This window comes from Engystomops pustulosus, chromosome 8 (genome assembly GCF_040894005.1).
Source record: "Engystomops pustulosus chromosome 8, aEngPut4.maternal, whole genome shotgun sequence".
NCBI lineage: Eukaryota > Metazoa > Chordata > Amphibia > Anura > Leptodactylidae > Engystomops > Engystomops pustulosus.
The window spans coordinates 21,486,749-21,502,125 of record NC_092418.1 but is presented as its reverse complement, the minus strand read 5'-3'; the positions used below and the strand labels follow the sequence as shown (position 1 = coordinate 21,502,125).

The 15,377-nt window shown below is 42.4% G+C and overlaps 1 protein-coding gene across 1 annotated transcript; it reads right to left on the bottom strand.

Annotated features, from left to right (window-relative positions):
• Window positions 1–2,818: 2,818 nt before the first annotated feature.
• LOC140074891 (enoyl-CoA delta isomerase 1, mitochondrial-like) lies at window positions 2,819–11,781 on the bottom strand. Its single transcript, XM_072120181.1, has 7 exons — window positions 11,715–11,781; window positions 6,841–6,933; window positions 5,525–5,652; window positions 4,753–4,899; window positions 4,497–4,618; window positions 3,393–3,571; window positions 2,819–3,042 (listed from the first exon to the last, which is right to left on the bottom strand). Exons 1-7 carry the CDS (start codon window positions 11,764–11,766, stop codon window positions 2,879–2,881), a joined length of 885 nt encoding a protein of 294 aa, XP_071976282.1. The 5' UTR covers window positions 11,767–11,781; the 3' UTR covers window positions 2,819–2,878.
• Window positions 11,782–15,377: the final 3,596 nt, after the last annotated feature.

Sequence of the window (15,377 nt, the reverse complement as noted above, 5' to 3'; positions counted from 1 at the left end):
CAGATCATAAAAACCGCATGCGTTAAAAAAAGCATGCGGTTTTGTCCGGTTTTCCGAATTTGCGCAATTAAAACGGACAAAAACTCATGCATTTTTAAAAAAGGATGCATTTTTTAAACTAAAAACGTCCCAAAAGCGGCGTAAACACGCCATGTGTGACATCACCCTGGTGGTACACGTGGCGTTTTGAACTCATTTTGGGGACGTTTTTAAGCAGTCCATTAAAAAACGCATGCGTTTTTTGAAATCGGTAATTGGTTGCGTTTTTAAAACGCATGCGTTTTTTAACGGACTGCTTAAAAACGGTTCAAAAACGGGTTGAAAACGCCACATGTGCCACCACCCTTAGGGTGGTGACACACATGGCATTTTTAGGCCGTTTTTAGTTAGTGCGTTTTCAGATTTTAAAAAACACATGCGTTAAAAACGCATCCGTTGCGGTGTAGAGTTACTAGTGTATTAGTGCACACCAGCGCCCCCTTGTGTCCTCATCACCACCTTTGTACCCTGGAGCAGAGATCAGTGATAATTTGCTTATGACTTCACTGCTCATTTATTCAGCTCTGATCTGCAATGGTGAAGATGCGGTTTTCTCTATGCGCACAGGAAGGCCTTATCGATAGTGATGGTAAAGCCTCCTCTCTTCTAGGTGTAGAGGATGCCCCCTGTCTATGGTGATGGTAGAACCTCCTCTCCTCTAGGTGTAGAGGATGTCCCCTGTCTATGGTGATGGTAGAACTGCCTCTCCTCTAGGTGTAGAGGATGTCCCCTGTCTATGGTGATGGTAGAACATCCTCTCCTCTAGGTGTAGAGGATGCCCCCTGTCTATGGTGATGGTAGAGTCACCTCTCCTCTAGGTGTAGAGGATGCCCCCTGTCTATGGTGATGGTAGAATCTCCTCTCCTCTAGGTGTAGAGGATGTCCCCTGTTTATGGTGATGGTAGAACCTCCTCTCCTCTAGGTATAGAGGATGCCCCCTGTCTATGGTGATGGTAGAACCTCCCCTCCTCTAGGTGTAGAGGATACCCCCTGCCTATGGTGATGGTAGAACATCCTCTCCTCTAGGTATAGAGGATGCCCCCTGTCTATGGTGATGGTAGAACATCCTCTCCTCTAGGTGTAGAGGATGCCCCCTGTCTATGGTGATGGTAGAACATCCTCTCCTCTAGGTGTAGAGGATGCCCCCTGTTTATGGTGATGGTAGAACCTCCTCTCCTCTAGGTATAGAGGATGCCCCCTGTCTATGGTGATGGTAGAACCTCCCCTCCTCTAGGTGTAGAGGATGCCCCCTGTCTATGGTGATGGTAGAGCCTCCTCTCCTCTAGGTGTAGAGGATGCCCCCTGTCTATGGTGATGGTAGAGCTGCCTCTCCTCTAGGTGTAGAGGATGCCCCCTGTCTATGGTGATGGTAGAACCTCCTCTCCTCTAGGTGTAGAGGATGCCCCCTGTCTATGGTGATGGTAGTACTGTCTCTCCTCTAGGTGTAGAGTATGCCCCTGTCTATGGTGATGGTAGAGCCTCCTCTCCTCTAGGTGTAGAGGATGCCCCCTGTCTATGGTGATGGTAGAGCCTCCTCTCCTCTAGGTGTAGAGGATGCCCCCTGTCTATGGTGATGGTAGAGCCTCCTCTCCTCTAGGTGTAGAGGATGCCCCCTGTCTATGGTGATGGTAGAACCTCCTCTCCTCTAGGTATAGAGGATGCCCCCTGTCTATGGTCATGGTAGAACCTCCTCTCCTCTAGGTATAGAGGATGTCCCCTGTTTTTGGTGATGGTAGAACCACCTCTCCTCTAGGTGTGGAGGATACCCCTGTCTATGGTGATGGTAGAACCTCCTCTCCTCTAGGTGTAGAGGATATCCCCTGTCTATGGTTATGGTAGAAGCGCCTCTCATCCCCTGTATGGGGCATCCTCCCCCCCCCCCCACTCCCCTGTATGGGGCATCCTCCCCCCCCCCCCCACTCCCCTGTATGGGGCATCCTCCCCCCCCCACTCCCCTGTATATAGACAGCTCCTTCACATTTAAAAAAATATAGTAAGTACTCACCTTCCAACACTCACTGTGGCTCCTCTTCTCCCCCCATCTGTCTTCAGCAAGTATTGTGAAACATAGGGGCTTATTTACTAAGGGTCAGCGGACGCACTTTCGTCAGACTTTCCAGGGCCTTCGTGTTTTGCGCGGCTGTGACAGGTATTTAACAGGGGATTGTGTCGCACGCGATTGGATTGTGTCGTATCGGTGCTGGCTTCCACGCAGCAGAAATTGTGGGGGTGGGCCGTTGGACGATCCGACTGATTTGGACTGAAAGCGGCATTTAACTTTCAAATTGTGTCACAAGACAATGCACTTACATGCACCAGGAAGTAGAAGGTGAACTCTGTCGGACCGGAGTGGGGAAGCGACACATGCAGGATATTGGGTGCACGATCTTAGTAAATCGCCGCACTGTGCATTACAGTCGGACAATGCATTTTCTGTGAACTCCTCCAGACGGGTAAGTAAATGTGCCGCATAGTGTGCGCGCAGGCGCAGTGCACGGAGCTGGGTCGTGATACTTGCTGGAGAAGAGGAGCCGCAGTGAGTGCCGAAAGGGGAGTACTTTTTTTTTTTTTCACCGGGGAAAGTGGGGTGGGCTGCCACCTCCTTGTTTCTTTCACAGGGTCGCCCATTGTGCCCGGTGGAAGAAACAGGCCTGCTGATCAGTTTCTCCTTTGATGTCCTACAACAAAATGTCCCCGATGACTGGAGAATTGGCGATGACACGGCTGTGCAGTCTACAAGACACTATAACCAATAATAATGTGAATGGAGACCCCAACCTTTCATCACTATCAGGTTTTATTCATGGATTACTAAATAGAAGCATCAGCTCTGCTGCTATTACTTCTTCTGTTTCAGTCTGTCCATGTAGATCTGCAGGGACTTCTGGACGGAGTCTTTTGAGACATCAGTGACGATATTGTTGATATCCGCTTCCCGCTGTTTCACTAGTCTATCAATGGCGGGCTTCCGCATCATGGATTTGGTGAGCTGACGGGCGTGATCTGTATGGAAGGACAAACAAAAGAAAAATGCATCTCAATATTGATTCATCAATGGCTCATTCTCCAATGACAGCCAAATAAATACAATCTTTACAGGAAAAGTCTTCTATTGTACGACATATTGTACAACCACCACGACTCTTTGTAGACATGACTGCTCTCAGATATACTAAGTGTGGAGACTAAGCACATAAGCCTCCACTGCAATGGAGCAATTTTGGAACTTCAGGTCCTTCCTTCTTGGACTCCTGGCACAAAGTCATCCACAATCAAGTAAAAATTTTACAAAAACAGCATCCCTTGTGGCTATTCAGTATATATCTAGTGGGCCTTCCATGTGTCGTCCTTACCTGGAACAGAAAGCCACTGGCTCATGGCGACAGCTGCTGTGCTCTGTACTTTATCCTCAGGAACTAACTTATCCACGAGGCCTAATTTTAGTGCTTCGGGGGCTGGATACATCTGGCCCAGTTGCAGGGATAGCTCTGTGGCACGATTACCTATAGTGTTGACCATGGTGTCTTTAAGCCTAAAATAAATGCAGAAAAGGTGTTTACTCGTGTTAAAAGTTCACATGGGAAGTTCTGCAGGTCACGCAAACCCACAAATAGTAATGGTCTAATCTATCCTAACTGGAACATCTCTTGTAAGCTGTCATCTATTTGTCTGTATGTCAGCCCTCGGGTGTGACTGTTCATAGAGACTGTTCAGTCACTGAAAGGACTGTATCCAGGTTTAGTCTTCTGCTTCTGGTTATAGAAAGATCAAGCTCAAATATGCAGCCTGCAGATAGGACAATATAAGAAATCTGCTTAGCTCCTTCTGCTCTGTAACATGCTCCCTGCAGATAGGACACTATGTACAATCTGCTCAGCTCCTCCTGCTCTATAACATGCTGCCTGCAGATAGGACACTATATACAATCTGCTCAGCTCCTCCTGCTCTGTAACATGCTCCCTGCAGATAGGACACTATGTACAATCTGCTCAGCTCCTCCTGCTCTATAACATGCTCCCTGCAGATAGGACACTATGTACAATCTGCTCAGCTCCTCCTGCTCTATAACATGCTGCCTGCAGATAGGACACTATGTACAATCTGCTCAGCTCCTCCTGCTCTATAACATGCTGCCTGCAGATAGGACACTATATACAATCTGCTCAGCTCCTCCTGCTCTGTAACATGCTCCCTGCAGATAGGACACTATGTACAATCTGCTCAGCTCCTCCTGCTCTATAACATGCTGCCTGCAGATTGTACAAAGTGTCCTATCTGCTCAGCAACATACTGCCTATAGATAGGGCTGCATTTCATGGTTAATGGTTCTCAAAATAGGTCTATACAGCACACTAGTAATTATATAACCAAAAGAAGATTCCAGACACTCATAATCTGATTTCAGTATTTCTTCTGTTAGCAAAAACTTTGAATATTACAACAAAATTACACATTACCAGAATGGAGGAGATATGTCAAGTTTTGTCTCATTCATGCCAATTACAAATTTAGGATTGTCAGCCATGATTCGGTAATCACAACATAAGGCCATGAGGCACCCAGTACCGGGGACTGAGCCCTGTAGGATCAAAAGTTAGAATGAGTTCCCACAGTTTGTAAAGATTTACCACTTTACAGGCTAAATGTGTTATATTTATATTAAATATATAGAGAAATTTATTTAGAATGACAAAAAGAAAGAAATGCACCTACGTTAATGGCTGCGATCGTCACCATATTGGACCCGTATAACTTCAACCACATATCCTGCACAGCTCTGCCCACGACAGCATAGTGCTCATTACTTTTTCCAAACATCTCATTTATGTCCAGACCAGCGGAAAAGATTTTAGGAACTGCCTGGAAAAATATGACACAAATGAAAACTAAAGAAAAAAAAAGGCAGCCAGTGGTGTGATAAGACCCCAGTAGGTCCCGGTGCCAACTTAGGATCGGGTCCCCATTCACCTAAACTCTTGCTGCCGTCCCCTATCCGGCAGGTTATACTTCAGAATACACATACCATATATACGCTCCACAGACATATGCACACACACATATACATATATATATACACATATATATATATACACACACACACACACATATATACATAAACAGACACTGCCCAAAAGTAGCCAGGCCCCTTTATACATGTAGAGGCACATTTACTTACCCAGTCCTGTCGTGATCCCGACTGTCCGACGAGGATGAAGTCTGGAAAGATTCACCAAGATCGTGCGCCCGAGTTCCTGCATGTGTTGCTTCCCCGCTCAGGTCCGCCGGAGTTCACATTCTTCTTCCCGGTGCATGTAAGTGCATTGTCTTGCGACACAATTTGAATTTTAAATCCCGTGATTAGTCTGAATCAGTCGGGTTGTCCGACGGCCCGATTTATGTTGCATGAAAATCCGATTGCGTGCGCCAAAAACCCCTGTTAAACGGATTTCCATGATCATACATTACACTAGGCTATAGAACGTACAGAAGTCAGGATAAGCCCACGGCAGCCACAGTCTATTTCCAGCTTCTCTAGACTGATAGAGAATTCTGTAAGAAAGTCCAGGTTGAGGCTATTCACTGGAGGATTCTTCATTTTCATGACTGCCACCCCTGAGACACAAATAAAAGCTGCATTATTTGTTCCTTATCAGAAACATGAGACCTCAGCACCCTAAGCAGCAACCAGGACAGAGCATGAGACCTCAGCACCCTAAGCAGCAACCAGGACAGAGCATGAGACCTCAGCACCCTAAGCAGCAACCAGGACAGAGCATGAGACCTCAGCACCCTAAGCAGCAACCAGGACAGAGCATGAGACCTCAGCACCCTAAGCAGCAACCAGGACAGAGCATGAGACCTCAGCACCCTAAGCAGCAACCAGGACAGAGCATGAGACCTCAGCACCCTAAGCAGCAACCAGGACAGAGCATGAGACCTCAGCACCCTAAGCAGCAACCAGGACAGAGCATGAGACCTCAGCACCCTAAGCAGCAACCAGGGCAGAGCATGAGACCTCAGCACCCTAAGCAGCAACCAGGACAGAGCATGAGACCTCAGCACCCTAAGCAGCAACCAGGATAGAGCATGAGACCTCAGCACCCTAAGCAGCAACCAGGGCAGAGCATGAGACCTCAGCACCCTAAGCAGCAACCAGGACAGAGCATGAGACCTCAGCACCCTAAGCAGCAACCAGGGCAGAGCATGAGACCTCAGCACCCTAAGCAGCAACCAGGACAGAGCATGAGACCTCAGCACCCTAAGCAGCAACCAAAAACGCACCGTGTGATCGCACTCTAAGCAGCAACCAGGACAGAGCAGGTATTTAGACTATTTCCATGGTCAGGTTTTTTTGCATGCAGTTTTATAATGCTACTTATTTTTGTCTTCAAAAAGGTAAATGAAGTATAAAGAACAGGCACCGCTCGGCTTTTTTCAATGCACTCCTGGTTTTGGGTTGAATAATTGCAAGCAAAAAGTTGAACATGCATACCCAGGCTTATCAAGGAACTCAACCCATCTGTAGTAACCTCAGATATACCCGCCTAGGTTTCATCATCGAGTCGAATGCAGCATGCTGAGTAATTTTAGTTAGCATTGCCCCGCTCCCAATTTTAATCACCTGATGTACACATGACCCCTTTAAGCAGACACACACCCCACATAACGGGCTTTCATGCTTGTCTAACCCCAGTACACGTTAAAGACCCAAACCCAGACATTCAGTCAGAACTCCCATTGTACAAAGCCAAAGACCAGACCTCAGCCCCTTCTTTATGTGAATGTATTTATAATCTATACCTGTCGCTTCATCCAGGTCTACCAAAATCTTGTCATTACTGAACGCTCTCTGGTTCTGGTACCGTTGCCATGATGCTGGGCCAAAGAATGAACCTGAGGAGTAAAATGAGAATAGTCATCAATCATCTATGTAAAAACATAACAAATTCATACATGATTTTTAGTTGTATTGCAGAGAATGGCTCGTAGTGTCCAGCCGATGTTCCCTGATGTGAACATAACATTACACAGACACATGCAGACGTTTCTGTAACTAGAAACCAATGACTACACATGGCGTTGTCCGTGCAGCGTGTGCCTTGATCTGCAATGAATCTGCCTCCTTTGAACATGCCCCTAGATTAAGATAAAAACTGCAGCAAAAGGATTTGTACAGATGACGACGTTCTGGCAGATATACTCAGGATGTGCTCACACGTTCCGTCTGGTTCTGTTTCAAAACACGGGATTCGAAAAAAAAAAAAAAAAAAAAAAAAAAAAAAAAAGGTGTTGCTTGACACATGCACCAGGAATAGGATGGTGAACTCCGGCAGACCTCGGCGCAGCAGCGACACCTGGTGGACATCGGGCGCACGACCTTTGCGGAAGACCTGAATCCTTGTCGGAGAACGCGCCGCTGGATCGCGACAGGACCGGGTAAGTAAATGACCCCCAATGTGTTGCGTTGCGTAATTTGATGCATTCCAAAAGGCTTCAACCCTGATCACATGTTGAGTAACATTGGGTTTCCATTGCATTTGCTAAAACGCAATGTTACTTCAACATCTGATCAAGCCTGAAGCCTTTTCAATGTGTCAAAAACAAAACGTGAAGCAACGCATCGTGTGAACGCGCCCTTACTAATCGCATGCGTTTCTGTTTAAATACATACGCAATCTGGCCAAGCCAGAAACAGCCAGAGACCATAGGGAGATGTGATTTATTACTGCTTCTTCGTTCTCCACTCCTCACTGCATAGCGCTGGTATTTTTGTTGTGTTTTTAAACACATCCAAAACGTAAGTGGGAAGGGGGTTTGTCCAAAATTCATGTGCATTACCCATGCAGGCTGACTCTGTAGTAAGCTGCAATTATCACTTGTTCATGTTCCACTTTGGGACGAAATAAAACAGTAAAAAAAAAGTGCAAATAAAAAAAGAAGAATAAAAATCCACTAAGGCCCACATCATATGTAAATCACATACAAACATAAAAATGAAAAATCACCACAAAAACACAACACATTAGGAATCACCACGTCTGTAACAACCCATACAATAATATAAAATGGTTACTGAACCTGCACGTAAATACAGGCAATAAAGGCAGTGATATATGAAGCAAAGATAATATTTTCACATCAAACCTCATAAAAAACAGTAACATTCATCGCAACATGTTACCAATAAAAAGTTTTCCAGCTTAACAGCTTAGGGTGAAGACACACATGGCGTTTTTGGGCCGTTTTTACTAAGTGCGTTTTCAGATCGTTAAAAACGCATGCGTTTTTGTCCGTTTTCATTGCGCAATTTCGGAAAAACGGACAAAAACGCATGCGTTTTCAAAGAAGACACACATGGCGTTTTTGGGCCGTTTTTACTAAGTGCGTTTTCAGATAGTTAAAACCACATGCGGTTTTGTCCGTTTTCATTGCACAATTTCGGAAAAACGGACAAAAACGCGTGCGTTTTCAAAAACCGCATGCGTTTTTAACGATCTGAAAACGCACTTAGTAAAAACGCCCCAAAAACGCCATGTGTGTCTTCACCCTTATAGGTTACACTTGGCAGTTTTGTGGGCTGTTTTTAAGCGCATGTGTTTTTGACTGGTTTGACCAATTATCTTATTTCAAACTGGTCAACAACAGATGTGTTTTCAAAAAACACATGCAGTTTTTGACAGACTGCTTAAAAACGGGCATAAAACACATTCAAAACGCCACGTGTGCCATCACCCTCTCCTGCAAAAAACAAGCCCTAAAACAGCTCCGTATACTGCTATGCCTCTTAGAACACGTGCATAAACAGTCTTTGAGGTACACAAAAGGGACTATTAACCCCTTAAGGACGCAGGGTTTTTCGGCTCATTTCTCGCTCTCCAACTTCAAAAATCCATAACTTTTTCATTTTTCCGTGTACAGACCTGGACCTGTGTGAGGGCTTATTTTGTGCGTAACAAATTTTACTTTCCCGTAATGTTATTTATTTTAACATGCCGTGTACTGCGAAGCTGAAAAAAAATTCCAAATGTGGAAAAATTGAAAAAAAAACTGCATGTGCGTCATGTTCTTGTGGGCTCAGTTTTTATGACTTTCACTCTTCGCTCCAAATAACACGCCTACTTTATTCTTTGGTTCGGTGCGATCGCGGTGATACCAAATTTATACAGGTTTTATTGTGTTTTAATACATTTTCAAAAATTAAACGAATGTGTACAAAAAAGAAAAAAAAAATTTGCCATCTTCTGACGCTAATAACTTTTTCATACTTTGGCGCACGGAAATGTGTGAGGGGTCATTTTTTGCGAAATGAAGCGACGTTTTCATTGCTACCATTTTGAGGTCTGTGCGACATTTTGATCATTTTTTATGTTATGTAAAAAGGTGTAAAAGTCGCATTTCGGACATTTGGGCGCCATTTCCCGCCTCGGAGGTCACCGCCGGCCGTAACCGTTTTTATATTTTGATAGATCGGGCATTTTGGGACGCGGCGATACCTAATATGTTTGTGATTTTTACTGTTTATTATGTTTTAGATCAGTTCTAGGGAAAGGGGGGTGATTAGAATTTTTTTATATTTTATTAATTTTTTTTATTTTTTAAACTTTTTTTTTTCACTATCTTTTAGACCATCTAGGGTACATTAACCCTAGATGGTCAGATCGCTGCTACCATATACTGCAATACTTCTGTATTGCAATATATGGCATTTTTGCAGCACATTCATTACAATGAGCCACTGGTGATGCCACACATGGCGTTTTGAATCCATTTTTTGGTCCGTCCAAAAACGCATGCAGTTTTTGAAAATACATCCATTTTTTACCAGTTTTAATTAAGATAATTGGTAAAACCTGTCAAAAACAGATGCGTTTTCAAAATAACGGATGCATTTTTTAACGGACTGCTTAAATACGGACCAAAAACGGGTTCAAAACACCATGTGTGGCATCACCCTTAGGGTGAAGACACACATGGCGTTTTTGGGACGTTTTTGGGACGTTTTTACTAAGTGCGTTTTCAGATCGTTAAAAACGCATGCGTAAAAAAACGCATCCGTTTTTTTAAAACGCATGCGTTTTTTGAAAACGCATGCGTTTTTGTCCGTTTTCATTGCGCAATTTCGGAAAAACGGACAAAAACGCATGCGTTTTCAAAAAACGCATGCGTTTTTTAACGCATGCGTTTTTAACGATCTGAAAACGCACTTAGTAAAAACGGCCCAAAAACGCCATGTGTGTCTTCACCCTTAGGGTGAAGACACACATGGCGTTTTTAGGCCGTTTTTAGTTAGTGCGTTTTCAGATTGTTAAAAACGCATGCGTTTTTGAAAAACGCATGCGTTTTTGACAGGTTTGAGCAATTATCTTAATTCAAACTGGTCAAAAACGCATGCGTTTTTTAACGCATGCGTTTTTAACGATCTGAAAACACACTAACTAAAAACGCCATGTGTGTCTTCACCCTTAGGCCGGCGCCACACAGGGCGCTTTGTCTGCGCTTGCAAATGCAAACAAAGTCGCGCCCACCGGGGCGGGCCTCGGCCCGATCGCATCGGCGTTTCTATGGAAACGCCTGCGATCGGGAACGAGCCGCCGGTGTTTCGCGTTAAATTAACGCAAAACACCGGCGGCTCCTTCCCGATCGCAGGCGTTTCCATAAAAAACGCAGATGCGATCGAGCCGAGGCCCGCCCCGGTGGGCGCGACTTTGTCTGCGTTTGCAAGCGCAGACAAAGCGCCCTGTGTGGCGCCGGCCTTACAGCCGGTCTCTGGGCAAAATAAAGGTTTCGGAACCACTGCCCTAAACAATGTACCTGATACCGGTAAGTGGATCTCAGCCCACAAGAAATAAGCTCCCATATGTCCAAATCGCAAAACCAAAAACATTTTATAGCTTGTAAAATATGAAAATACAAATCTTCTCTGGATGGCGGCTCCTTCCCTTCTATGCCCGACAGTGTGCCCATACAGCAGTTTACCACCACATTTGGGGTATCGGCATACTAAGGGCAAATCAAACTTTGTGGAGCTTTTTGTCATTTAATCCTTTTGACTGTTTAACTTTTGGCCAAAAATAATGTATTGTCTAAAAAAAATATTACAGTTTGTAAACTGCACCTGCATTTTGTTTTAGCCCCTGTGAAACACCTAAAGGGTTAACAAACTTCTTAACCCCTTCCCAATTCCGCGCCGTAATAAACGTTTTTAAGTGGTCTGAAAACGCATGCTTAAAAACGGACCAAAAACGCTGTGGCATTACCCTGAACACCAGGTGTGAACACAGCCTCAGTTGGATGCATTAAACAGTTCTTTTGCATAACGCCACAACTTGAATTTAGTCTAAAATGACAAATTTTGACAAGTTATGTCTTATAAACGCTGTTTATAGGTAACACCTGCATAAATGTGCTGAAAATATGCTATAAAGTGTATCGATGGAGACAAATCGTTTTATAGCTTTATAATGGTAAAACAAGTTTCCTTCCTCCATTACTACCCGAGTCTACCATTAGGGGGTTCATCTCCTGTCATAGACCCGGGCAGTGAGTGCCCTAAAATGATGGATGTGAGGTAACTGTGAGGCTCAATGTCACTGACTGACTGAGCCGCAGCGGCCGCACAGCGCAGGAAACCGGAGCTGGGGGCGAGGGGGGAAATAGCGCGGGAACACACGCACCTGAGAGAAGCCGCGCGCGAGCCGATCCCCTCAGCACAGCCTGCGCCGCCATCCTGTGTGACAGGAGCTGGGGATGTTCATATTTATAGCAGACATTGATGGATAAGGGCGACGCCCGGTGGAGGCAGAGCAAACACACTGTACACATAGCCAAAATCTCAAGGATTGATAGAGAAAATAAGATTAATAAATATTTTCAGTCATCTTTTATATACGTAAAATACAAGTCCTTTGTGGTTTATAGAATAAAAACAATGCACTTTTTTCTCCATTTTTTTAGCAACTTTTCAGTGATCCTGCAAATAGAAATGAAAAGTACAATAAAATGTGTACTACAGGACATAATTCCCTGTAACCTTTGGTCTCATGGGTGACATATGACTTTTTCCATGTTTCCATGGAGGATTTTGGCACATAGTTCCCTCTGGAAAATCCATGCCAAAATACTATTGAAGTCACTGGAAGTCCACCAAGTAATTATCCACTTATGAGGGAAATAATAATTTAAAAAAATAAATAAATATGTCCTGTATTCTAAGCTAAATCCGGGAGGATCCCTCTCACAATATAGATCGTCTATATACTGTACAATACTATACAATATAGATCATCTATATACTGTATAATACTATACAATATAGATCATCTCTATACTGTACAATACTATACAATATAGATCTATATACTGTACAATACTATACAATATAGATCTATATACTGTACAATACTATACAATATAGATCATCTATATACTGTATAATACTATACAATATAGATCATCTCTATACTGTACAATACTATACAATATAGATCTATATACTGTACAATACTATACAATATAGATCTATATACTGTACAATACTATACAATATAGATCATCTATATACTGTATAATACTATACAATATAGATCATCTATATACTGTACAATGCTATACAATATAGATCTATATACTGTACAATACTATACAATATAGATCATCTATATACTGTACAATACTATACAATATAGATCATCTATATACTGTACAATACTATACAAAATAGATCTATATACTGTACAATACTATACAATATAGATCTATATACTGTACAATACTATACAATATAGATCATCTATATACTGTACAATACTATACAATATAGATCTATATACTGTACAATACTATACAATATAGATCATCTATATACTGTACAATACTATACAATATAGATCATCTATATACTGTACAATACTATACAATATAGATCTATATACTGTACAATACTATACAATATAGATCATCCCTGTGAAAAGCTCAACTAAAGCAGGGAACTAGGAGAGGCAGAGCCCCATTGCAGATTTCTACCACCCCCCCTTCCTTAAAACAATGTCCCCCAAGGGGATCAATAAAGTACTATTGTATGGTATCCTAAAAAATAGCTTATACTCGGAGATATACGAGTAAGCCCCTAAAATAACGCATTCCCATACAAACACTTAATTAAAAAAAAAAACACAACTACACGGAAAATTGGGTATCAAAAATTATGAAGCCTTTTATCATTTAATCCATTGCAAAATGAATGTATTGTCCAGAAATATTACAATTTGTAGACCGCACCTCCATTTTGTTTTTCCCCTTGTAAAACACCTAAAGGGTTAACAAACTTCTTGAAAGTGTTTTATTATATGTTGAGGGGTATAGTATCCATAAGGCTGCGGTCATACGTGGCGTTTTGAACGCGTTTTTGTCCCGTTTTTAAGCAGTCCGTCAAAAAACGCGTGCGTTTTAGAAGAACACACGTGTTTTTTGAGAACACATCCTTTTTGGACAGGCTTTACCAATTATCTTAATTAAAACTAGTCAAAAAGGCATGCATTTTTTGAGGCCGTTTTTAGTTTTCAGATCGTAAAAAAACGCATGCGTTAAGAAACGGTTTTCCGAATTTGCACAATTAAAAACGGACAAAAACACATGCATTTAAAAAAAAAAAAAAATGCATGCGGTTTTTAAAAGCGGATGCGGGTTTTTAACGCATGCGGTTTTTTAAAAATGCATGTGTTTTTGTCCGTTTTTAATTGTGCAAATTCGGAAAACCGTTTCTTAACGCATGCGTTTGATAAGGATTTTTTATGCAGGGCCCCAACAGCCCTCTTGACTTTTGTAAGGTGAGTCCTAATTAACCCTTTGAGGGAGGATGAGATAGCTGCCGGCAGCGAGATGACAGAGTAAAAGAAAGACACAGTCCAGTCTATAGATTCACTCAAATCACACTGTTTATCTCAAACAGATACAGCTATATTTTAGCACATAGAGATCAGCATTTGGGGTGTTGATAAGACACTTAGATTCTATTGGCCATTATGCTTTTGTACCAGCACATTCTGGGAGAAATGACTAGGCCTTGTTTACAGCCATGCTTATCTACACAATGGCTCCTAGAAGCTTCTTCATAACCAAAATAATTAACAAGAATACAGAGGCCCGAAGGACGCTAAGAAATGCCAAGGATATTGTGAAAAGGCAAACAACAGTTTAAATGAGAAAAATAGCTGAATTAAAACATTTAACTCTATAGCTTCTGAGTGGGCAACATACCCCCCCCCCCCCAAGATGGCCGCTGTAGAGGAATATATCACCAACACGTTTTTTTACGATCTGAAAACGGACTAACTGAAAACGGCCTAAAAACGCCATGTGTGTCTTCACCCTTAGGGCGGTGTCACAAGTAGTGTTTTGAACCGGGTACGTCCGCTTTTAGTCATTCGTTTTCAGTCCATCCAAAACCACAAGCGTTTTAAAAACGCATCCGTTTTTTGAAAGCGCATCTGTTTTTGTTAGGTTTTTTCAATTATCTTTATTAAAAACGGATAAAAACGCATGCATTTTTTAACTGAAAACGTATGCTTAAAAACAGACTAAATAAGGGAAACTCGCAGTATGGAATATCTGACTGCCTCCCTGAATAATCGTATCCCATTATTCGACAAAACATGGGAACGTTGGGACCGCTACTGGATAGAAGAACGAGCAGGAGGAGGAGAGTGATATGGTCACCCCTTTAGTTTCTACCCCAGTGTCAACTGTTGTTATAGTGAGTATGTATGATTGTCTTTTGTCTGTACCCTTCTCCCCAACCCCTCTAGATCGGTTAGGCATAGTGTTGATGCCGCCCTTGGTATTTGCTTTACTGCTATAAATATATTATACTGTTAGACCTTGCACTCTGATTCGCGAATGGAAGATCTAAATTGTTGATATCCTCTGGGACAAAATTTGTCTTTCAGTGTATTATTGTTGAAAAACTTTGATGTGCAATATATGCATGATAACTTGTCTGTTATGTATATTTGAAAAATAATAATAAAAATACAATTATATATATAAAATAAAAAAAAAACAGACTAAAAACGGGTTCAAAACGCCACGTTTGACACCCCCCTTTTCTTTATTTTCCCCAAAAATTCCAAAAATGTGAAAAATGGAGCCCAAATTCTAAGGTGGGTAACATTTGGGAAATGTGAGTTATCAAGTTATTTGGCTGGTATGACTATCTGCTTCAAAAGTAGAGAATTTAGAACTTTGAAAATGTCAAATTTATGTTTTTCATTTCGTTTTTAGAAAAATTGGAAGTACAATGTGTCCCAACAATCTCAAAATCCTCTGGATATGTTAAAGCT